The 25,382-nt window shown below is 42.1% G+C and overlaps 2 protein-coding genes across 3 annotated transcripts in view; both read left to right on the plus strand.

Moving 5' to 3' along the window:
- Window positions 1–16,407, plus strand: part of LOC139570934 (alpha-actinin-2-like) — a 17,275-nt gene extending 868 nt beyond the window's left edge. The window contains exons 2-21 of the mRNA XM_071393281.1: window positions 2,757–2,871; window positions 2,958–3,077; window positions 3,285–3,371; window positions 3,591–3,678; window positions 4,013–4,091; window positions 8,693–8,774; window positions 9,310–9,395; window positions 9,845–9,937; window positions 10,133–10,363; window positions 10,606–10,753; window positions 11,112–11,262; window positions 11,780–11,888; window positions 12,562–12,702; window positions 12,834–13,016; window positions 13,143–13,277; window positions 13,367–13,546; window positions 13,735–13,881; window positions 14,690–14,755; window positions 14,915–15,073; window positions 15,262–16,407. Of these exons, the coding sequence (XP_071249382.1) occupies window positions 2,757–2,871; window positions 2,958–3,077; window positions 3,285–3,371; window positions 3,591–3,678; window positions 4,013–4,091; window positions 8,693–8,774; window positions 9,310–9,395; window positions 9,845–9,937; window positions 10,133–10,363; window positions 10,606–10,753; window positions 11,112–11,262; window positions 11,780–11,888; window positions 12,562–12,702; window positions 12,834–13,016; window positions 13,143–13,277; window positions 13,367–13,546; window positions 13,735–13,881; window positions 14,690–14,755; window positions 14,915–15,073; window positions 15,262–15,420 (2,559 nt within the window). The 3' untranslated portion in view covers window positions 15,421–16,407. The remainder of the gene's footprint in view (window positions 1–2,756; window positions 2,872–2,957; window positions 3,078–3,284; window positions 3,372–3,590; window positions 3,679–4,012; window positions 4,092–8,692; window positions 8,775–9,309; window positions 9,396–9,844; window positions 9,938–10,132; window positions 10,364–10,605; window positions 10,754–11,111; window positions 11,263–11,779; window positions 11,889–12,561; window positions 12,703–12,833; window positions 13,017–13,142; window positions 13,278–13,366; window positions 13,547–13,734; window positions 13,882–14,689; window positions 14,756–14,914; window positions 15,074–15,261) is intronic.
- Window positions 16,408–21,147: 4,740 nt separating this feature from the next.
- LOC139569745 (ryanodine receptor 2-like) overlaps window positions 21,148–25,382 on the plus strand; it is a 39,659-nt gene continuing 35,424 nt past the window's right edge. For both annotated transcript variants that reach the window (XM_071391124.1, XM_071391125.1), the window contains exon 1: window positions 21,148–21,243. The gene's annotated coding sequence lies outside the window, so the exon portion shown is untranslated. The remainder of the gene's footprint in view (window positions 21,244–25,382) is intronic.

Raw genomic sequence — 25,382 nt, forward strand, 5'->3', positions numbered from 1 at the left:
TCAACTGGTCTAATACAGAAGGAGGTTACAGTATGTCTTCCTTCAGAAATGCTCACACTTTATTGTCATGGAAGAGGTTGAACTGTGTCTCAACTATCTTCATTTAACAAGGCAAAGCAAATATGTATTTTGTGGGTATTTTAGGTACATGCTAATTAAGACCTATAGGCCTACTGGGTGCCTTCTGCATGGTATAAGCATGGTATACTTGGATAGCAGTGTTGACCACATGGGATTTGTTTGCAGTTCTCAGTAACTTCTTTGGCATCTTAATTAAGGCTCTTTATTAGCTTTCCCTCCACTTTAATCCTATTACCCAGTAAGAGCCACCAGGGAAGACAGGGCTGCCCTTGAATGAGACCTGCTGGCACACTGAACTGTCCTTACCTTTGTACACTAACTTGCCAATTAGGCTACCATGTTCTAGCACAGGCTAGGTGTGCCACCTGATTCAGCTGGGTTTGGTGAACGGAGGCAAATTAGGCATGATTCTTGGAACCAAGAGTGAAAATAATGAATAAACAGCCTTCAACCAGTTCATGTGTTTGAACACCTCCTTCAATGACAGGGTTGGTCCCTATTGGACATGGTTCATGAATATATTTAGCTCTGAACGTTAGGGCTGTTGGAGGGAGGAATGAGGTTGGCGGGGGTTAGGTCTGGAAGACTAGCCATGTTTAACGAGGGGGCAGCAGTTCAATGTCACGTACACTTTGGTCTGTTTTGTCATGCTGCGTCCTTTGTTCCAAAGCCTCTAATATTCCTAATTTAGACAGGCATTCCACAGGGCAGCCTCTCCAGGCGGGTGGCGTTAACCCACAGCCCTCTGGGGGACCAGGCTATGTACTATAAGAACTTAAGGTTCTTAAGGGCCAAAGGATCACTCCCCCAGTCATGCTGTGTGGACTGGAATGGCTTGAAAATACAACATGTCATTGAAGCATACAAACATTCTCTGTGTTTATGCACAGTACAGTCAACACTGTGTAGATGAAAGCTGGAAGCAGATTGACAGATCACATTCCTGAGTGATGTAAGGAGTCTAATTGAGGCTGATCCAGTAAGGCATTTTGAGAAGGGATGTTCAATATATTCCATTCAATAAACTGCAGATCACTCTCAGTTTGTGACACGGCAAGAATTTACACATTTGAGTATTTAAATTAAGGCCCATAGCCCCCACCCGTTTTAGCCTTTGCCCTTTCGGTATTCACATACAGTATCTGGAAGGACTGGATAGATAGCGAAAGCAATAAGGCTATAGTTCCACTTATCCTTTTTGATCATCAGGCACTTGTTATCATTTTAGTAAAAGTGTGGCTTTTTTCTTTTCAAAGAGAAACACGTGAGAGAAGAATGCACTGTATGCATGTGACATTTTCCTCTCATTTTGATATTCAGTTAAAATGTTTTCTTCCTGTCTCTTATCACTAGGGCCACCAGAGCAGGCTACATTTGACACCTTATATCATCAGCAGTGGTGTAAAGTACTTAAGTAAAAAATACTTTTAAGTACTACTTAAGTAGTTCTTGGGGGATGTATACTTTACTCTACTATTTATATTTTGCCAACTTTTACTTCACTACATTCTGAAATGAAATAATGTACTTTTTACTCCATACATTTTCTGTACTACCCAAAAGTACTTGTTACATTTTGACAGGAAAATGGTCCCATTCACACATTTATCAAGAGAACATCCCTGGTCATCCCTACTGCATCTGATCTGGCGGACTCACGAAACACAAATGCTTCGTCTGTAATTTATGTCTGAGTGTGACCTTGGCAATTCATAAATTAAAAAAACAACAAGAAAATGGTGCCATCTGGTTTGCTTAATATAAGGAATTCGAAATGATTTATACTTTTACTTTTGATACTTAAGTATATTTAAAACCAAATACTTTTAGACTTTTACCCCAAGTATTATTTTACTGGATGACTTTCACTTTTACTTGAATCATTTTCTATTAAGGTATCTTTACTTTTACTCAAGTATGACAATTGAGTACTTTTTCCACCACTGATCATCAGGAATGTGAGCTGGGATCTTCTCAAAGCTTTCATCTATACAATGTTGATTGCCTCTGGGCTCTGTTTGCTATTGTGAGATCGAGTGACTTAATATAAACATAGCAGGTTGTTTTGGAAACTTTAGAGTGTTTTCTATCCTAATCTGTCAATTATATGCATATTCTAGCATCTGGACCTGAGAAATAGTCTGTTTACCTTGGGAACGTAATTTTTCCAAACATAAACATTCTGCCCCCTAGCTGAAAGAGGTTAAGTCATGCATCAGGATACAGTAGAAAGCATGAGCGTTATCGGAGAACACATTATTTTATCCTTTATAGGCAGTAGGTTGGTTGGAGGGAAGGTGTAATTTGAAACCTAGGGGTTTGCTGACCCTCGACAGATAGGATTCATCTCAATATGTGGCACTTGCCATAGGGACCACAGTCATCACAATTGATGGCCTCTGGCTAAGTCATGCTAAGCTGTTGTCTTATAGTATGTTACAACCAAGCTTTACACTTACAGTAGCTACCTTCATAGAGTATAGATGGCAAACACTTTCAACTGGGAAGGGTAAATTGGAAAATGGACTGTAAAATGGACTGTAAAGTTTTTAAACATTGTGGAACATTCTACCTTTGACGAATAAGGTAGAATATGACGAATAAGATCCTAAGTTATGTGAAATTTACATTCTACTATTTGTATTTTACTCACCAAAATATCATTTTATTTGTAGACCTTCACAGCTTGGTGTAATTCCCACCTGAGGAAAGCAGAAACACAGATTGAGAACATTGAGGACGACTTCAGGAATGGCCTCAAACTCATGCTTCTCTTGGAAATTATTTCAGGTACTGTTTGTTGACTAAATAGTTGATAGTTGAATACATTGATTGGTACTCACAGAGAAATGAATGCTGTTTGCTCCTTCCCTCAGGTGAGAGGTTACCTAAGCCTGACAGAGGGAAGATGCGTTTTCACAAGATTGCCAATGTCAACAAAGCCCTAGACTTCATCACCAGCAAGGGAGTGAAACTCGTCTCTATTGGAGCTGAAGGTGATATTTTATTTGGCCTGTACTTTACCTGTTGGCAGCTCAGTATCTTTTGATTCATTTGAATAATCAATTATCTAATTCACTGAAGCAGGTCTTATTCATCAAAGGTAGAGTGTTCCACAATGTTTTAAAACTTTACAGTCCATTTTACATGAACTTTTACAATTATGTGATGGATCTGATGGTAGTTGGATTTTTTCTCTTCAGAAATTGTGGATGGTAACGTTAAGATGACTCTGGGAATGATATGGACCATCATCCTCCGCTTTGCAATCCAGGACATCTCTGTAGAAGGTAATATAGGACAATTCTAACAAAATAGCGTACTTGAGTGGAAAAAACCTGCCTTTGTAATTATTGTATAGTAAGTTATGTCCTGCATATGGATTCCCAGTGTTTTTTTACTGCAGCTACCTTCTTGGACAGATGATCTGTATTGCCTTCCTGGTTTAATGAAATAGAGATCTCACTGGGGAATATTGCTGTTGAACAAATATTTCTCTCTCCTTTCAGAAACATCTGCAAAGGAAGGCCTTCTCTTGTGGTGCCAGAGAAAGACTGCCCCCTACAGAAATGTCAATGTCCAGAACTTCCACATTAGGTGAGAACACTCTTGAGTCTTTTCCTAACCCTTTAGAGTCCAAGCCCTGTCTACCCCAGTTGATGGTGTTCAACTTAGCTATATGGAATTGTTTTAAGAAGTTCATACCAAGGATAATTTTGTTATTTTGAATTTTAAGACTCCTTGAAGATGCCTAATAGGTATTTTTCTATTTTATTATTTTCTATACTAATGTGTTAGTAATAAGTAATAAGAGATGCAAAGCCTGCACACACTATATCTCTCTAGGACCAGTGTTGGTGACCTCTGCTTTACTCAGTTATCATGCCAATCTGACCTCTGACCTGGTTCTCTTTGCTGCCTGCTGGTGAAGCTGGAAGGACGGACTGGCCTTCTGCGCCCTGATTCACAGACACAGACCTGACCTTATCGACTATGCTAAGCTCAACAAGGTCTCTCGTGTGTCCCAACCACTAACCATGATGGTGTCTGGTGCCTCCCACATACTAACAGAGAAGGGTTCCCTATGTCCATAATATTAACTCCAGCCTTTTCCCACAGTGTGGATTAATAGAAAGTTATGATGTGGGTGGGTTGACTTTTGAGAAGCAGAAATAAGAGAGTGTTTCATTATGTTTAACTCAGGGGTTCTCAAACTTTTTGGAGCCAGGGACACCTTTTGTGTTTGCAAATTCATCAGGGACTCCCTCATGATCAGAACACAACTCGAGTGTGTTAATGGCCTACAAGGACTTCTACAGTACATGGCTGGACAATCCAATTCTCAGGCCCGGGAAATAAAATTTAAAAGGCCTGCCTCTTGGCACTAGAGAGAAAATGTTGCAGTTTTCAAGCTAATATCCTTCAATTCTACACATTTTGCCATGAGGCAGAGAGAAAACTGTACATTTTTAAAGATTAAATTAAAGTACATTTATGTTAAAAAAAAAATGTTTTGGGGGGTGATAGTATTGAGTTAAAAAATTGATAATTGGTGTGGTACTGTGGATACCAATATCTTATTATCTTAACTTATTCCACGGATCCCTTTGCCCAAAAAATGAAATGAACCCCTAATTTAACTCACCCAATCTATTCCTTACTGATTTCTGCATCCACTGTCTTACTGACATGCTCTTCTGAATGACTCCCTATTGTATAAAGCTGGAAGGAAGGTTTAGCCTTCTGTGCCCTGATACACAAACACAGGCCAGACACAAACACAGGCCAGATCTAATCAACTATCAAAATCTGAAGGTATCATATGTGTAGGTACAGCAGTGTTTGAAATCTCATAAAAGTAGACTTTGTTGTGTGTAGAATTGTGTGTGCAGTGTGTAGTAGTAAGCTCTTATAGACTTAGCGTTTGTATGGTACACTGGATTTTCCTGTAGGGAAAATCCAGATTTTCATATCGTCATACCGTCCTTATCTCTTTCCAGGATTTATGGTATTACAGCCTTAGTACACAAGGGATCGCTAAAAACGAACAAAAATAAATCAATAAAAACTATTACCAGAATGCTAACAAATTAGCACAAGTACTAGCGATTTTCCATAGAGGCTGCTAGCTAAATCTGCTAACGAGCACAAACAAAATAAAAACAATTTGCAAAGACAGGCAATCCAACTCATAAAGTTATACATATATAGGTAGTAGCTACCAAATGTCCTTTTTGGTGAGTTTGGACATTTACAAGCAAATGTAAATGAGAGACTTTGTGCAGAAAGTTTTGGCGCATGCTTTTTTAAAGGAAGAACTGCAGAGCACTGACTCTGGAGCAGCATGTGTGCGTGCTGTGTCTGTGTGGAGTCTGGCGTCGCTAGGGCAATGGGCCTGCCTGACCTGATTGGAGAAGAGGGTGGAGGAACAGACTAAGGGACCGAGAACGGAGAAAATAAAAAACGCAAGGAAATCAAGATAGCAGTCGCAGCTGTACAGATAACTAATCCAAAGCACTCTATGATGTCCTGTCTCTTTGTTAATTCAGCCACTTAGCTAACTAGCAAGTCAAACCAAATACACAGCTGGACTCACCCTCTCCCACGTTCTCCCTTTGTGTTATTTACAAACAAACACGTGACTGGCTCGACTGTTCTGAGAAACTATGGTAATCTTCATAATGTAAAATAATGTTACAGGTGAAGTTCCTCTGTGTCCACATCACTGAGAACCTGACATGGTCCCTCAACACCACCACTCTGGTGAAGAAGGTGCAACAGTGCCTCTACTTCCTCAGTTGTTTGAAGAAATGTGTCATGTCCCTCCGGACACTCTCCAATTTCTACCATTGCACCATTGAGAGCATCCTGACTGGCTGCCTCACGGCCTGGTACGGAAACTGCTCCGCTTTTGACTGCAAAGCCCTTCAGCGGGTGGTGAAGATGGTCTAGTCCATCACTGGGGGCAGGCTCCCACCCATACAGTACATTTAGTCCAAGTGGTACCTGAGGAAGGCTCGTAACATCATCAAGGACCCCACACATCCCAGCCACGGATGGTTCTCTCCTTTACCGTCTGGCAAATGGTATCAGAGCATCGGGTCTCAGACCAGGCTGAGACAGCTTTTACCCACAAGCAATCAGACTGCTGAACTCCTGAACCGGGACCGTCCACCTCCACACCAACAGTCTCCTTGCAATAACTCTTAGCACACATGCACTCGCTCACACATTCACTCACACACACTTCTACATATGCATAAACACACACACACACACACACACAAAAACTAACAAGATCTCACGGTCTTACTTCAATATTCAACGTTTGTCCAGGGGGGGATAAACAACTAGGATAAACATCCTGCAGGATCATACTCTAAAACATCATGAGAGTACGACCCTACCTCACACAGGAAGTAGTGCAGGTCCTAATCCAGGCACTTGTCATCTCCCGCCTGGAGTACTGCAACTCACTGTTGGCTGGGCTGCCGGTTTGTGCTATCAAACCCCTGCAACTTATCCAGAATGCTGCAGCCCGCCTGGTTTTCAACCTTCCTAAGTTCTCACGTCACCCTTCTCCTCCGTACACTCCACTGGCTTCCAGTCGAAGCTCGCATCCACTACAAGACCATGGTGCTTACCTACGGAGCAGCAAGAGGAACTGCCCCCTCCCTACCTTCAGACTATGCTCAAACCCTACACCCAAACCCGAGCACTCCGTTCTGCCACTCTGGTCTCTTGGCCCTCCCACCGCTACAGGAGAGTAGCTCCCGCTAAGCCCAGTACAAGCTCTTCTCTGTCCTGGCACCCCAATGGTGGAACCAGCTTCCCCTTGAAGCTAGAACAGCAGAGTCCCTGCCCATCTTCCAAAAGCACCTGAAACCCTACCTCTTCAAAGAGTATCTTAAACAATCCCCCTCCTCACCTCGGCTATTTCCAAATACCCTGGTTTATGGTATATACAGTATACCGCCCAAGCCTAGTACACACTGGGTAATTACATGTATTTATTTATTTAATTTATTAGTGTGCTTTAATTGCTCTAATGCAAGCTTTTATAGAACTGGCAGCAGATCTGCTCAAAGTTGAATTAGAATAACCATAGACCACTTAAACTGGTACAAAACTTCCACTCACGGGTGGCCAAAAATAACTTACTGAAAGCCACACCCTCACTAAACCACGCCTCCTATTTAACGAGGCCCCGCCATTACAATACATTAATCCTGTCAATACGATGGCACAGGTGGATTCATTATTGTATCTAATGGTGGGTACAAATATCTACCTTTCTTCAATACATTTTAAATGTGTAACTTCTCTGCTAAGCAAAGGTACAGATCAGTACCATCAATAATCATTAGTGGACCATTGGGGGTACATAAAATAGGTTTGTGTCCTCGGAAACAGAAATGTACCCTAACTGTACGTATTTTTTGGAGAATATGTGATGATTGTAACTTTAAAGAGTAGACTATACAGATTTGAATATTCAGATTTGTGTCCTTCCACCGTGTAACCTGTGGCCTTTATAATACCGAATTACATTCACAGTACATCTCCATCCTTGTTAATCTAAAAAAAAAAGTAACATAGTCCATTATGGTTTTCCCAGGAGGCTGAACTGACTTAGCCCTGACTGTGAATAGATGAAGAAATATGAGCCACATCCCAATAGAGCCCAGGGTTTACCTCAGCTGTGGTGGGCAGATACCTCTAAATGAGGCAGCCCTTTATAGGGCAATCAATCTATCCATTGTTGTTTGGGAATACACATAAAAATGGATAGATCTGGGCAACCCAAACCATTCAGAATGTTGTTTAATACCGAAAAGAGACAGTTTTAGTAGAGGTGTTCCCCCTCTCTCTCGTACATATGCACGTGGACACACACACACACACACACACACACACACACACACACACACACACACACACACACACACACACACACACACACACACACACACACACACACACACACACACACACACACACACACACACACACACACACACACACACACACACACACACACACACACACACACACACACACACACCTCTGCTGCCCCCCCAAACACTCCCATGCTTGCATTGGACCCAGACAGGCCCTGTCAGCTGTCATGTCTGGCTCCAGGTGAGTGGGCTCAGTAAGCCATGAGTGTTAGCTTGCTGAAATGGCTCCATGTGGGGAACAGGCCCATGGGTATCTGCCCGCCCTGGATCTCTGCAGCTGCCACTGTCCTGTAACAGGCTTTCCCCCCTCAGCCAGCATCAGTGGAACAGACTTAGGACAATAGCAGCAGCATGAGCCCTCTCCTCCCACTAAACAAACTGACTCACCCTACCGCATTAGTGAGGAGACACTTACTGACTGTCTGTCACCTGTTTGGTTAATACATCACTGGGTGCAGGACAGTTTGTAATCTGATTTCAAATACTGTACATGTGCACGTTTTTTCATGTTAAAAGTAAATGAAAACATGACTATCTTAGTTTTAAAAGGTGTAATAGTGTTAAGGTGATGTTGAAAGACAGCTATATGCTAACTGCTATGTAACAATATAGTTGGAACGTATGTTTCTATAATACTGATTATTTTCTAGGATGATCCTATGGGGAACCTGAACCTGGCCTTTGAAATAGCAGAGAAGCACCTGGATATTCCCAAGATGCTGGACGCAGAAGGTAATGTCTTCTAAGGAAACAACGTTTTGAATTCGGCATTAGCTATAGGCATCTTGTTTTGCTCAATGTGAAAACATAAACCATCTTATTTGGTACTGTAATGGTGGGAGTCAGACTATGTGCTTTGTTGCAGGATTGTCTGGAGGAGATTGCCAGGAGGATTGTCTGTACTTGTATGAACATTGTAATGATAAAGTCCTAAGTGCCTGGTATCCGACAGATTTGATAAGTGCAGCAAGGCCAGACAACAGGACTGTTATGACCTATATGTGCAGTTTGTATCACACATTTGCAATGGTACAGAAGGTGAGGGCACATTGGTCAAGTTTTAGGTCCTTGTTTAGACCCCTTGGCCATAGACCAACCCACTTTCCTTCCAGGATAGCCCTGGGCTAAGACGTTCAGGTGTGGAGTCTCTATCTGTGGTCCTTTTCCTCTGTCTGTGCTCTTGTGTTTCCTGTCTCCACCTTCAGTGTCTTCCTCCTTCTCTACTTGTTGTCTGTCACCCTCTTCTGTCCCTGTGTCCACACTGTAGACATCATCAACACTCCTAAGCCTGATGAGAGAGCTATCATGACCTATGTGTCCTGCTTCTATCATGCTTTTGCTGGAGCTGAGCAGGTATACAGCTTGCACCATGAACAATTTGAATCGAGTTTGTGAATGCAATATGTTTTGTGTACAATATCCCCAAATCATTTGATGGTGATTACCATGTGTCAATCATTCCACTTAAAATAAGCACATGATAATCCAATCATTCAAATTTTCTATAGTCTTATTTCCCCGTCACTACCAAAAACACATATCCTGGTCTGTCCTCTTCGCTAGCCTGAAAGTTGTTTGACATCAGACTAATTTGGTCAATTGTGAGTTTGACATTGACATGCATGTTTTTGAAACGACACACACAGATTGCTTTAAATGTATGACTTAAATGGTGTGCATGTTGGTTGGGTGGGGGGTAATTGTATGAGGAATTGCATTAGATATGCGACAACACCCTCACCTCACCTCTCTTTCCTCCCTGACCTCATTTCTCTTTCCTCTTTCCTCCCTCCCCTTGGTAGGCTGAGACAGCAGCCAACAGGATCTGTAAAGTGCTGGGTGTGAACCAGGATAATGAGAAACTTATGGAGGAATACGAAAGGCTGGCCAGCGAGGTAAAGCATACTTTTAGATATATGCTTTCATATTGGTGAACTCTCTTAGGGACATACTTCTACCCCACTTGGACATTTCCAAGTATTCAAATCAAATTCAAAGTCCAATTCAACTTAATTGAATTGAGAGGAATAACAACACACAGCACACAAACCCCATAGCTCCACTCCATCATTACCTTCTGTATTCCGTAGCTACTGGAGTGGATCCGCCGGACCACCCCATGGCTAGAGAACAGGGCCGCAGAGAAGACCATGGTTGAGATGCAGAGGAAGCTGGAGGATTTCAGGGACTACCGCCGCATGCACAAGCCCCCCAAGGTGCAGGAGAAGTGCCAGCTGGAGATCAGCTTCAACACCTTGCAGACCAAGCTGCGCATCAGCAACCGGCCCGCCTTTATGCCCTCTGAGGGAAAGATGGTGTCTGTAAGTGTTAACACCCAACATTCAATGATGAATCATATACAACTGATGAAACACAAGCCACCAGTCAAAGTACAGTAGCTATAGATAGCTATGGATATAGGTAATCCAAAAGACCAAGGTAAAGACCAAGGCACTCTTACCAGAATGTTGATAAAGTTAAAAAGCTGTTTTAATAGCATATCAACTGAGCGTGATGGTTTGCTGCCTTTGAACCGTGTCTTTGTGTCTCCATGTGGCTGTAGGACATAGCCAGTGCATGGCAGGGGCTGGAGGGGGCTGAGAAAGGTTATGAGGAGTGGCTTCTGACCGAGATCCGCAGGCTGGAGAGACTGGACCACCTGGCTGAAAAGTTTTGCCAGAAAGCCACCACCCATGAGACCTGGGCTAGTGGTCAGTCTGGGCTATTATTGTCTGTCTGTGCAGTGTTTACTTATGTCTCTGGTATGTCTAGAGTTTGACCTTTGAATGTAAGTGATTAGCTCCAAATCCTTTGAGATTTTTCAATGGGAAAATGTCAGAGTAAATCTTCAGCATTTGTTTTGACTAACGGGAGATTCATGACCGTTGCTCTCGCTTTCTCTGTCTCTCTCTCTGTCTCTGTCTCTGTCTCTGTCTCTCTCAATTCAATTCAAGGGGCTTTATTGGCATGGGAAACATATGTTAACATTGCCAAAGCAAGTGAAGTAGATAATATACAAAAGTGAAATAAACAATAATCTCTCTATCTCGCTCTCTCTCTGTGACCAAGGTAAAGAGCTGATTTTATCTCAGAAGGACTACGAGACAGCCACCCTGACGGAGGTTCGGGCGATGCTAAGGAAACACGAGGCATTTGAGAGTGACCTGGCTGCTCACCAGGACAGGGTGGAGCAGATCGCTGCCATCGCACAGGAGCTCAAGTGCGGACTTTTCCTCTAACCCTCACTCCTAACCATTATCCCTACCAAATCCTATTCCTAAAATCATGGCTTTGACAAGGAATACAATCTGCATTCTACTTAAAGGAAAATTCCACCCAAAAACCAGTCCATTGTTGATATAGTCCCCAAATGTTTTGCATGTCAGCAATCACGTTTTTAAGATATAGAACTTTCAAAATACATAAATATGGTATGATGCACTTTACCTGTGATTAGGTGTGGCAACAAATACATTCTAAGTTATTTTAATGGGATTTCTCCATTCTGATCATTTTCATCAATTTTGTACATTTATACATTTCCTGAACTAATTTCCACACTGTACCACATTTGTTTTGTCTTTGTGTGCCTCTAATTCTATAAATTAAAATAGTGATAGAGAAGGTACAGTAAAAATCCAAACTGGTACTTGCATCAATGCCAGTATTACGCTAGTAAAACACAGTAAACTTCCCAGCCCTAGATTGACCTGTATGTTTCCTGTGGTGTTGTGCAGTGAGCTGGACTATCATGGTGTGGCTGCTGTCAACCAGAGGTGTCAGAGCATCTGTGATCTGTGGGATCAACTTGGTACATTGACCCAGAAGAGGAGAGAGGCTTTGGAGGTGAGTGGAGGGGGTTGAGGTTTGGGACATGACATGCTATGTTCTCAGCTAAACTGGGCTAAACCCAGTGAAAAGCAAGCCGGCACAGTACATCTTGGTAGTGTGAAAAGAGAACCAGTTCCATGAATCCAGTTGAGAACTGAGGAGGTAAAGCAGTGAATGACGTAACCTTGGGTTTGGGTGGAGTGTTCACAGGACCGCTTAATCCATAATAAAGCTACATCTCATGTATATTCTATTGAGATAGTTTAGGATTGGGTCTTGGGAATGAAGACACAGCGTATTATTGGTTGCCCACTAAGTCTGCTGACCGAGATAAGGGGATGAACTAAAGGCACATTCATGTAGATATGGCTGCCTGTACAGTATCTGGCTGGCAGGATGCCCACAGTCCCCTTCCTCTGAGCCCCTCTGATCCATACTGGACGCTCATGACCTGCAAATGTGTCAAGACCCTTATCCAGGCCTGGGATTAGGGTGACTGACATGGGCTGCTGTCTGACACCTGCCCCTGCCCAAAGGGAGTAGTCTAATCCATCTTGCCAAACTCAGGGGTCAATTGGGTCATGTCAATGTGATGCACCCTGGGATTAGCATCCCAAACAGGTGACGCAATATGAATGAATTGTCAATGAGATGAATGGCAAAGTTTTTTCTTGCTCCTGTTTTCCAGAGGACAGAGAAGCTGCTGGAAACCATTGATCAGTTGTTCCTGGAGTTTGCCAAGAGATCAGCACCTTTCAACAACTGGATGGAAGGGGCTATGGAGGATCTGCAGGATATGTTTATTGTACACACGATCAATGAGGTCCAGGTACGTTATACTCGCTGTTATGATTTAATCATCCTACCGTTGTTACAAATGTTGCAGCTATGTAATTTTGGTTCAGTGCCCAAAGTACTTGCTAGGTACACTGCAACCTCTCCTCTCCTTCTCCCCTGCAGAGCCTGATCTCCGCCCATGAGCAGTTCAAGGCCACCCTCCCAGAGGCAGACAGAGAGAGACAGGCCATCCTGGGGATCCACAACGAGGTGCAGAAGATCTCCCAGAGCTACGGCATCAAGGCCAACCTCCTCAACCTCTACAGCACAATCACCACAGAGGAGCTCCTCGCCAAGTGGGACAAGGTACAACCTCGAAAATTCACATACATAAACACGAGACATGCATGCACACATATGCATTCACGCATGCACATACACAGCCAATTTCTGTCAGATTGATGTATGTGTTGTTGCCATGTTGCTGACCAGGTGAAGAAGCTCGTTCCCCAGAGAGAAGGCTCCCTCCAGGAGGAGCTAGCCCGGCAGCATACTAGCGAGAGCCTGAGACGGCAGTTTGCTACCCAGGCTAACCTCATAGGACCCTGGATACAGACAAGGATGGAGGTCAGAGAGTCAACCATCATTTTAGTGTCTAAGGGTACCCTTGGATCCGGAACAAAACCCTGATTTGCTCACTTGTGTGGTTCTGACAGGAGATTGGGCGCTGCTCCCTGGAGGTGGGCGGTACCCTGGAGGACCAGATGACCCAGCTGAAGCAGTTTGAGCACATCATCGTTACCTACAAGCCCAACATCGACAAGCTGGAGGGAGACCACCAGCACATCCAGGAATCCCTGGTGTTTGACAACAAGCATACCAACTACACCATGGAGGTACTGCAGAGCACCACAGAGAGACGGTCTCTACATGCGGTCTATATAGATTAGAAGTGGTAATGGGGATAATGATGATGGATGTCATCGAGATCCCAAAGTGCATTGTTGGAATACATTGTTGACAGCTGATTAATCTGTCTGTCTGTGTCTATATCTGTCGGTGTGTTTAATCGTCATGGTAAAAGCACATCCGTGTGGGCTGGGAGCTCCTCCTCACCACCATCGCCCGCACCATCAACGAGATCGAGACCCAGATCCTGACCCGCGACGCCAAGGGCATCAGCCAAGAACAGATGCACGAGTTCCGCTCCTCCTTCAACCATTTTGACCGGGTATAGTACTCTATCCACACCCTGGACTCCCGGTTCTGTCTCCTATAATAACCCTTAACCTGAATGGCATGTTAAGTAGCATAATACCACTGCCAATTTTTTTTACCGTCTTGCCTATCTTATTCAGAAGCTGCGTAAGGAAACTGGGGTAATATGTTGTTGTTGATGCTGTAATAGAATGGTCACTGCTCTGTGGCCTTGGTTGTTTAGAAAACATAATACAAAACCAATTGTACTGTATGATAGTGTAATGTATAGATCTATAACAAATCTATTTTTTATATTGGTTCTACATTGTTTTAATGCTGCATGTTATGGACAGTGGACACTTGCGTGTGTGTGTGTGTGTGTGACACCTCTGAGTGAACTCTAACACCTGGTCCCAGGAGAACACAGGGAAACTGTGAGGAGTTCAAGACCTGTCTGATCAGCCTTGGTCATGTGGGCAATGAACATCAGGTACTCACCCCTACTGACCTCTAACCTTTCATGATTCCTGACTGACTCTCGTTGACGACTTAGGCTTCTTCCATCCTTCTAGAACAGACCAAATCTGCTGCTACCTCACATATTTTCCCAGTTCTATCTATTTTTGAATAGTGGGCTCTAAATAATGCACTACATTATGGCGATATAGGCGGTAGCAGCTTTCGTCTGTGGTTGTGTGTATGTGTACATGTTTCTGATGTTAGCTTTGGTCTTCTCCCCTACCGGATCTCCACTACTCTACCATCCATCTTCTCTTGGTCTCCCTCCCTCCTCTCCTACTCCCAACCTCCACCCTATGACCCTTGACCTCCGACTACAGAAGAAACATGGGGCGATGGACACTGATGACTTTAGGGCCTGTCTGATCTCCATGGGTTATGATTTGGTAGGCGTCTCAATGTTCTCATGCAGAATTACAGTATGCAAACAATGCATACTAATACCAAGAGGTATTGATAATATTCTATGTGTAATAACGAACAAAGATATCAGTGCTCTTGTCTCTGATCTCGCTCTAATATCTCTCTCTCTCTCTGTCTGTCAGGGTGAAGTGGAATTTGCCCGTATCATGATGCTGGTTGACCCCAGTGCCACTGGCATGGTGTCTTTTCAATCATTTATCGATTTTATGACCAGAGAAACCGCTGACACGGACACCGCCGAGCAGGTTGTGGCATCCTTCAGGATCCTGGCAGCCGATAAGGTGTGTGTGTGTGTGAGAGAAAGTGAACGGGGAGTGTGACAATTGAGTGGAACATGTCAATCACACAGATGGGGCAGATTCAGTACAATGGTCAACACGCATATTGTTCTGTCAGATTATTAATATTTGCTAAAGCGGACTTACCTACATGAGCCCGTGTTCTCTCTGTTTTTCTCCCGACTCCACAGCCCTACATCCTGGTTGAGGAGCTGAGGAGAGAGCTCCCCCCTGACCAGGCAGAGTACTGCATCTTGAGGATGCCCCGCTACAGTGGCCCAGGGGGGTCCACAGGGGCGCTAGACTACACCGCCTTCTCCACTGCCCTCTATGGAGAGAGTGACCTCTAACCCTGCAAGATGATGCCCAAAAGTGACCTCTTGACCCCACCCAATACGTCTGGAGGAAATTCCCTTTAACCAAACACACTGTAAATGCAAGGCGGTTACCTATGTTAGAGTCACAATAGGTAGATATAGTACATCTCGCCACTTATTGTAGCACAATAGTTTCCCTCATATGAGTTCTGCGGTGAAGTGAAGATAGAATAACAGTTTTTCTTATCTGCTTTAAGGAATAACATGATCATATAAGCTACAATAGTTAGATATAATATAATGTTTATTGACTACAGTAATAGCAGCAGTTGGATATGAAGCTAGAACAGACAAATAGCAGGCTAATAGTCAGCATTTTCTCCTCATCTTCTTTCAGTGCCTTATTAGGAACTACTGCATGAGTTCTGATTGGGAATAAGACAAAAACATCAATGCTAGATGTTGAACTGATGCTTGCTTCCAGTGGGATGTTGTTTATGTAACCAAAATGTACTTGTGGTATAATCATAGCTCATGTTTCCTGCTCCATGCAAACTTTTCTCACATCACAATTTACCCAATATATATATATAAAGACGAACAGTTATAGGCTATGGTTGATTGATAAAATAATAGGTTGCACAGTTAAAACACAATGTACAGTGTATTTCTCACACCCAAAGCGAAGAGAAATCATTGTTACATTTTCTTATTTGAGAACATAAGGAGTTCGGAACAACTTTGCCTCTTTGATGATATTGCTTATTTCCTTAAATCCTATCAAATTCCTACATACTTTGAATCAAACCTCAAAGAGGGTTAAGCCTGTCTCTCAGCCTGCCACCTGTTAAGCAGTTGGGATTTCCCATTTGAAGACAGGGAAGGAGAAAAGAATCCATGTACTATTCAATCCAAAGCAACAAAAAAAACATTTGACCGTTTGAGAGACTGTTGAGAGTAAACTTTGTACTTTGAAGTGATTTGATTATATTATTCAATAAACCCTCTTCCTGATCATCACTGATGTTTATTTTTCTTTACATAATAAAAGAGTTTAGTTAAATACAACATTGTGTTTTTCTATTCTCTAGGCCTAAACTGTAAAAGCCGTATTTCCTTTCATTGAAGTTGATTAAAGTAGGCTATATGAAAGTTAAAATGACAGTCACAATTCAAACATGGATATAAATAAATAAAAATTATCTGCAAAATCTGATGTGAATATCCTACATTTGATAAGATTGGCAGGGCAAGGGCTCTCAATGGTAGCATTCCTGTAGTCAAAGGCTACTTACTGTATGAGTGTGATTATGAGCACAGAGAGGGTATATTGAGCCGTTTTGTGCCAAAATGGTAATGTAGGACAAAGTGGGGATAACGTAGCCTAGTTACCTGACACCACCTCTTTAAATATGGGGATAGTATGCATAAGCATAAGCTTCCTGACAAAGAGGGGTATTTGTTAAGTCAGTTCCCACTAAACACTGACCAACGCCAATGTCTTTTGGACGTTTGAGCAAGTTCGAATCCAGCAATAGAAAGTTGTTTTTGAAATTTTGTTTTAAGCCTATCCAAAACCTTAACCCTTACCTTAACCATTCAGAGTTAATGCCTAACCTTAAGATTTCTGAGTTAATACCTAAATTTAACCCTAACCTTAAAAATGTGTAGTTAATGCCAAAACGTAATCTTAAATACTTTGAAATTTGACATTAGCAACAACTTTGAAATTTGACATTTGAGAAACATGGATGAACGTCTATTCTGACGTGAGACTGAAAGCTAGTTGAACTTGAAAGCCCTGATTGCTAAGTTCATTTTAAGATGTCAGGCTCACTGCCCAAACCAGACACAATTCGTTTCAAGTGGCCAAGAGATGTCATGTTATCTCCTACTGCTCTCTAGTGGATGAACTGGGAATCAGACAGAGGATATACATCAACAGTTGAGTAGAGACTTCAGCTTTCTCCTCATACAGTGAATTCGGAAAGTATTCAGACACCTTGACTTTTTCCACATTTTGTTACGTTACAGCCAAATTCTAAAATTGCTTAAATTGTTTATTCCCCTCATCAATATGCAAACAATACCGCACAATGACAAAGCAAAAACAGGTTTTAAGAAATGTTTGCAAATTTATCACAATTTTAAAAAAAAAATATCACATTTACATAAGTATTCAAACCCTTTACTCAGAACTTTGTTGAAGCACCTTTAGCAGTGATTACAGCAATGAATATTCTTGGGTATGATGCTACAAGCTTTGCACACCTGTATTTGGGCAGTTTCTCCCATTCTTCTCTGCAGATCATCTCAAGCTCTGTCAGGTTGGATGGGGAGTGTATTTTCTGGTCTCTCCAGAGATATTCGATCAGGTTCAAGTCCGGGCTCTGGCTGGGCCACTCAAGGACATTCAGAGACTTGTCTTGAAGCAACTCCTCCATTGTCTTGGTTGTGTGCTTAGGGTCGTTGTCCTGTTGGAAGTTGAACAATCGCAACTGTCTGAGGTCCTGGGCGCTCTGGAGCAGGTTTTCATCAAAGATCTGTCTGTACTTTGCTCTGTTCATCTTTCCCTTGATCCTGACTAGTCTCCCAGTCCCTGCTGCTGAAAAACATCCCCACAGCATGATGCTGCCACCACCATGCTTCAACGTAGGAATGGTGCCAGGTTCCCTCCAGACATGATGCTTGGCATTCAGGCCAAAGAGGTTAATCTTGGTTTCATCAGACCAATTAATCTTGTTTCTCATGGTCTGAGAGTCATTTAGGGGCCTTTTGGCAAACTCCAAGTGGTCTGCCATGTGCCTTTTACTGAGGAGAGGCTTCCATCTGGCCACTCTACCATAAATGCCTGATTGGTGGAGTGCTGCAGAGATGGTTGTCCTTCTGGAAGGTTCTCCCATCTCCACAGATGAACTCTGGAGCTATGTCAGAGTGAACATCGGGTTCTTGGTCACCTCCCTGACCAAGGCCCTTCTGCCCCGATTGCTCAGTTTGGCCGGGTGGCTAGCTCTAGGAAGAGTCTTGGTGGTTCCAAACTTCTTCCATTTAAGAATGATGGAGGCCACTGGGTTCTTGGAGACCTTCAATGCTGCAGACATTTTTTAGTACCCTTCCCCAGATCTGTGCCTCCACACAATCCTGTCTCGGAGCTCTACGGACAATTCCTTTGTCCTCATTTCTTGGTTTTTGCTCTGACATGTACTTTCAATTGTGGGACCTTATGTAGACAGGTGTGTGCCTTTCCAAATCATGTCCAATCAATTGAATTTTCCACAGGTGGACTCCAATTAAGTTTAAGAAACATCTCAAGGATGATCAATGGAAACAAGATGTACCTGAGCTCAATGTCGAGTCTCATAGCAAAGGGTCTGAATTCTTATGTAAGTAAGGTATTTCTGTTTTTTATTTTTATACATTTCCCAAAAATTCTAAAAACCTATATTCTTTTTGTCATTATGGGGTATTGTGTGTAGATTGATTTTTATTTTTTGTAAATTTTATCCACTTCAGTATTTGGCTGTAACGTAACAAAATTTGGAAAAAGTCAAGGGGTCTGCATACTTTTGAATGCACTGCATGTACATAATTCCAGTAAGATGAAAAATAATGTATGGGACATTGCACAAGCCCTGCACTTTTAAAATGGGTGTGTTCCAATGGGAATTTGCTCATGTTTAGAGTGCCACCATGAGGTAAAAGATCTCAGGAGGGAAAAAATAATTTTGGAATAGTAATTGGAGACATATTTTATCTCAAACTGTTCAAAACATAAAATTTTTAAAACAATGGTACATTTGTTTGGGTCTGCTGTATCTTGGGCTCTGTAATACGCACAGTTGAAGTCGAAAGTTTATATACACTTAGGTTGGAGTCATTAAAACTTGTTTTTCATCCAATCCACACATTTCTTGTTAACAAACTATAGTTTTGGCAAGTCGGTTAGGACATCTACTTTTGTGCATGACAAGAAATGTTTCCAATTTTTTTTTACAGATAGATTATTTCACTTATAATTCACTGTATCACAATTCCAGTGGGTCAGAAGTTTACATACACGAAGTTGACTGTGCCTTTAAACAGCTTGGAAAATTCCAGAAAATTAGTCATGGCTTTAGAATTTTCTGGTAGGCTAATTGACATTATTTGAGTCAATTGGAGGTGTATTTCAAGGCCTACCTTCAAACTCAGTGGCTCTTTGCTTGACATCATGGGAAAATCAAAAGAAATCAGCCAAGACCTCAGAAAAACAAACTGGAGACCTCCACAGGTCTGGTTCATCCTTGAGAGCAATTTCCAAATGCCTGAAGGTACCACATTCATCTGTACAAACAATAGTATGCAAGTATAAACACCATGGGACCACGCTGCCATCGTACCGCTCAGGAAGGAGACGCGTTCTGTCTCCTAGAGATGAACGTACTTTGGTGCGAGAAGTGAAAATTAATCCCAGAACAACAGCAAAGGACCTTGTGAAGATGCTGGTGGAAACAGGTACAAAAGTGTCTATATCCACAGTAAAACGAGTCCTATATCGACATAACCTGAAAGGCCGCTCAGCAAGGAAGAAGCCACTGCTCCAAAGCCACCATAAAAAAGCCAGACTACGGTTTGCAACTGCACATGGGGACAAAGATCATACTTTTTGGAGAAATGTCCTCTTGTCTGATGAAACAAAAATGGAACTGCTTGGCCATAATGACCATCATTATGTTTGGAGGAAAAAGGGGGAGGCTTTCAAGCTGAAGAACACCATCCCAACCGTGAAGCACGGGAGTGGCAGCATCATGTTGTGGGGGGTGTTTTGCTGCAGGAGGGACTGTTGCACTTCCCAAAATAGATGGCATTATGAGGCAGGAAAATTTGTGGATATATTGAAGCAACATCAAGACATCAGTCAGGAAGTTAAAGCTTGGTCGCAAATGGGTCTTCCAAATGGACAATGACCCCAAGTATACTTTCAAAGTTGTGGCAAAATGGCTTACGGACAACAAAGTCAAGGTATTGGAGTGGCCATCACAAAGCCCTGACCTCAATCCTATAGGACAATTGTGGGCAGAACTGAAAAAGCGTGTGTGAGCAAGGAGGCCTTCAAACCTGACTCAGTTACACCAGCTCTGTCAAGAGGAATGGGCCAAAATTCACCCAACTTATTTTGGGAAGCTTGTGGAAGGCTATCCGAAAAGTTTGACCCAAGTTAAACAATTTAAAAGACAATGCTACCAAATACTAATTGAGTGTATGTAAACTTCTGACCCACTGGGAATGTGATGAAAAGGTCTTCCCCAAACTGTTGCCACAAAGTTGGAAGCACATATTTTCATTGTTTGCTGTAGCATTAAGATTTCCCTTCACTGGAACTAAGGGGCCTAGCCCGAACCATTAAAAATAACCCCAGACCATTATTCCTCCTCCACCAAACTTTACAGTTGGCACTATGCATTCAGGCAGGTAGTGTTCTCCTGGCATCCGCCAAACCCAGATTCGTCACTTGACCTGCCAGATGTGAAGCGTGATTCATCAGTGTTATCTAAAAGCTGTATAAAGTGCACTATTCCAGACCGGTCTGCACGTTTCAAAGTTTGAATAGAATTTCTAGCATTAACAGTCTAAGAGTAGCAGAATTGCCCAGGTTGGTCGATTCATGTGCGTGGTTGTGGACAAATGTTCGACTGTAGCCTAGTTTTACCTGCCAAGCAGGCGCTGGGTCAGAATGATAAGGAGCCACCCAATGAGAGTCGGTCCATCTCACTGATTATTTTTCAACTATGCTTTCTACAGACAGTGAACTGTTTAACATTTTCAGACATGGCTGAATCGGGAGAAAGCGAAGATAAAATCAAATTTCTAAGTACGGTAAGTAGGTTAATGCTACTGAGAATTTAACACAGGTGGTGGCATTGGCGGGAAAGTAAGGTTGTGTGCCGCATACGCTATGTTGGGTATCGATACGGTAGCCAGAAAAATAACCATTTGCAGTAGCCTACTGTAAAATAATCACTGGTACTTTCGGCCACAATGGTCAGGTGTATGATAATATGTGCTATTTTACTTCTTCACTTTTTCCCACTGTCACACACTCTTTTGAAAGTTACTTGTAAAAAAATACAAAAGCCAAACCTTTGTTTTCATGATAGAGAGTTTAGAGTACACTATGAAACTGTTTATTTTTTGTCTATTTGAAAGTTACTAGGCTGTGTTGAATGGCTATTACTTGTCTTTAAAGGTTCAATGCAGCCATTTTTTTCTCAAAATCCCAACATATTTGGGTAACAATTAAGTACCTTACTGTGATTGTTTTAAATTAAAATGGTCACAAATCTACTAAAATAGTTTCTTAACAAAGAGCAATTCCTCAAGAAAGAATTTTGCTAGGACTGTCTGGGAGTGGTCTGAGTGGGAAGGGGAAAACAAAAAACTAGCTGTTATTAGCAGAGAGGTTTGAAACTATATTTGTTATTGTTTTATTAACTAATTTACTGCTTGTTTATGTCATCCCACCAAAACAGGCTGACATTTCAGGCGGTCTTTCAAACAGCTCTCCCTTCAAACAGTTCTCCTAACCTCCTAGTGTGGAAATATATATTAAACACAGGGAATCATGTTTTTGACTGCACTGAGCCTTTAAAACTTACTATTTGTAGGCTACCATGACATGTTTTTATTTTGCTAAGAAAAGACAGTAAATTACAGAATTTCACTCTCTCTATTGCTCTCCTCTCATTTGAGTGAATAACAACAATTTATCCCTTTTCTTGAGTCACTCTTGCAAATGACTTGCTGACTTTTCTTACAAACTCTAAAGAAACATTAGCCTACTTCTGTAGAAATGTTAGTTTATTTCATTTTTTTCTGTGTTTAAACATATTATCTCTACTGAGATAACGGAGGCCTATCATTCTCTGTGGTTGTGAGTCATCCTCTCACGGCTTGGTATCTCAGCCATTTGATAAGACATGTCACTGGTGGAGTGTTGGCTGATGCTGTGTGAGACAGTCACGTGCTTAGATGGACTATTTAGGGCCGTGGTGACAAGTACTGCTTCGGTCATTTTGGTCTCTCAGCCCACACTAGAAATCTCTGAAACTAAGTTTGCAGTTAATTTTGCTGTGGCCTTTATCTCTGCTCGCAAAGAACTTGAGATGGGCCAAGTCAATCCGCCTGCCCTGCCCTGACCTGACTCTACAATGCAAGATTGAGCTCAGTAACAATTCAAAACCTTTCAAATCTCATGGGATATTGACAATTTTAAATGTATGGCCTGAGTGGAAATGACATTCTTCACCCCAGCCAGCTCTGAGCCCTATTCCTTACTCAGTTAGGTCCATAAGTGGTTCTACTGTGCAGTGTGACTCATAAAGTCCAGAGGCTGCTCATAGTAGGGTGGAATGGAGGTTGAGGCAGGGATCAGACACCACAGTGACATCATGCCCTGGGCACTGATAGGTGTTCCAGCCTGGCTGCTTTCCTTATATGGCTGTGACCTGACTCCCTTGGTGTGCACTTTTTAAAGGAATCTTTGCTACAGTGTTGAAGTAGTATCTAAGCAGTGTTAATTTTGGCACTCTTTTTTAAATTGAGTCTAGACTTAGTCATTTTGAAAAAAAAATGTAATAGAGTCTTAGTCAAAATTTTTCTATTTGCATAATGCTTTTGTGTAGTTATTGTCGAAATTATGAAAACAGTGGGTCTTTTAGTCAACTAAATGCCCTTTCATTTTAGTCACATCACATTTGTATTGCCTCATTAACTTTTACTGAACAAAAATATAAATGCAACATGTAACAATTTCAAAGTTACAGTTCACATAAGGAAATTAGTCAATTGAAGAAGAAAAAAATAGGCGCTAATCTATGGATTTCAAATGACTGGGAATACAGATATGCATCTGTTGGTGACAGATATTATACATAAAAAAAAAAGTTTGGGGCGTGGATCAGAAAACCAGTCAGTATCTGGTGTGACCACCATTTGCCTCATGCATCGCGACACATCTCCTTCGCATAGTTGATCAGGCTGTTGATTGTGGCTTGTGCAATGTGGACATTTTCAGCTTCCGGGAATTGTGAAACATAAGGTGATAGTGACGGATGAATGGCACAACAATGGGCCTCAGGATCTCGTCACAATATCTATGTCATGACTCTCCTGTGAGGATCCAAAGATTAGGACAGTGGATCAGCGGGAGAGGGGGGGACACACACAATATATTTCAACATCCAAATGTTAGAAATGATGAGATGGAATATGGAAATGTATGTCTATTTTGTGATGTCATTAAAATTGGTATAAAGCTTTTACACAGGGTATATCAGGTTTACATCCTTTATGTTGTGTAGAAAATATCAAGGATAAACAGAATGTTTTTGTGACAATAGGATTGTGATTTTAGTTACTTAACGAGATCATAGTAATTATGATACCTTGCGTCATAACTAGCCACGCTCCAGTGAGCCCAGAGAGCATGTCAGCCTGACATTTTTACCAGAGGGTATAAAAGATTGAGTTAAAAATGAACGTATCAGACTAAAAGGACCACAAGCTGCAGCTAGGTCTACATTAGTCACGACCCTGAAACGCCACACGAGGTTGGTGAAGACAAAGAAACCTCTAACAGTCCAATGCTACGGTTGAGTAGCTGTTCTAAGTACTGTATCCAAGAAAGTGAACTTAAGTAGAACGATCCGGTTATTCTCTTCAAATCATCGTCGCCTACACTGCTCTCATCACCACTCTGAGGATCATTGACATGGCTGATTAGCCGTCCTCAGAAGACCACTCTTCCAGAACGAGTGCAAGTAAACAGACAACTAAGAAGAAGGACATTGTGATCTCTTGTGGACAATCAGAGACTTACACCTGAGAACGAAGGAGAAGGCCATCCGAAGAAGAAAGCCCAATCGAACCCTTCTCACAAAGCAGAACCCGCCCCACGAAGGCCTGGGCCCAACAGAGACACCCGACGAAGACTTTCAACACGTACACTACCGTTCAAAAGTTTGGGGTCACTTAGAAATGTCCTTGTTTAAATAACATCAAATTGATCAGAAATACAGTGTAGACATTGTTAATGTTGTAAATGACTATTGTAGCTGGAACGGTTGATTTTTTAAATGTAATATCTACCATAGGCGTACAGAGGCCCATTATCAGCAACTATCACTCATGTGTTCCACTGGCACGTTGTGTTAGCTAATCCAAGTTTATCATTTTAAAAGGATAATTGATCATTAGAAAACCCTTTTGCAATTATGTTAGCACAGCTGAAAACTGTTGTTCTGATTAAAGAAGCAATACAACTGGCCTTCTTTAGACTAGTTGAGTATCTGGAGTGTCAGCATTTGTGGGTGCAATTACAGGCTCAAAATGAAACTGAAGATCTCGTACAACGCTGTGTACTACTCCCTTCACAGAACAGCACAAACTGGCTCTAACCATAATAGAAAGAGGAGTGGGAGGCCCCAGTGCACAACTGAGCAAGAGGACACGTACATTAGAGTGTCTAGTTTGAGAAACAGACGCCTCACAAGTCCTCAACTGGCAGCTTCATTAAATAGTACCCGCAAAACGCCAGTCTCAACATCAACAGTGAATAGGCAACTCTGGGATGCTGGCCTTCTAGGCAGAGTTGCAAAGAAAAATAATTATCTAAGACTGGCCAATAAAAATAAAATATTAGTATTGGCAAAAGAACACAGACACTGGACAGAGGAATTCTGCCTAGGCCAGCATCCCAGAGTCGCCTCTTCACTGTTGACATTGAGACTGGTGTTTTTTTCACTTATCAATCTACACACAATATCCCATAATGACAAAGCAAAAACTGATTTTTGACATTTTTTAAATGCATTGTAAAAACACCCAGCAAGTATTCAGACCTTTTACTCAGTACTTTGTTGAAGAACCTTTGGCAGCGATTACAGCCTCGAGTCTTCTTGGGTATGACACCAGAAGCTTGGCACACCTGTATTTGGGGAGTTTCTCCCATTATTCTC

The sequence above is a fragment of the Salvelinus alpinus genome, chromosome 3 (assembly GCF_045679555.1).
Source record: "Salvelinus alpinus chromosome 3, SLU_Salpinus.1, whole genome shotgun sequence".
In the NCBI taxonomy this organism is placed as follows: Eukaryota; Metazoa; Chordata; class Actinopteri; order Salmoniformes; family Salmonidae; genus Salvelinus; species Salvelinus alpinus.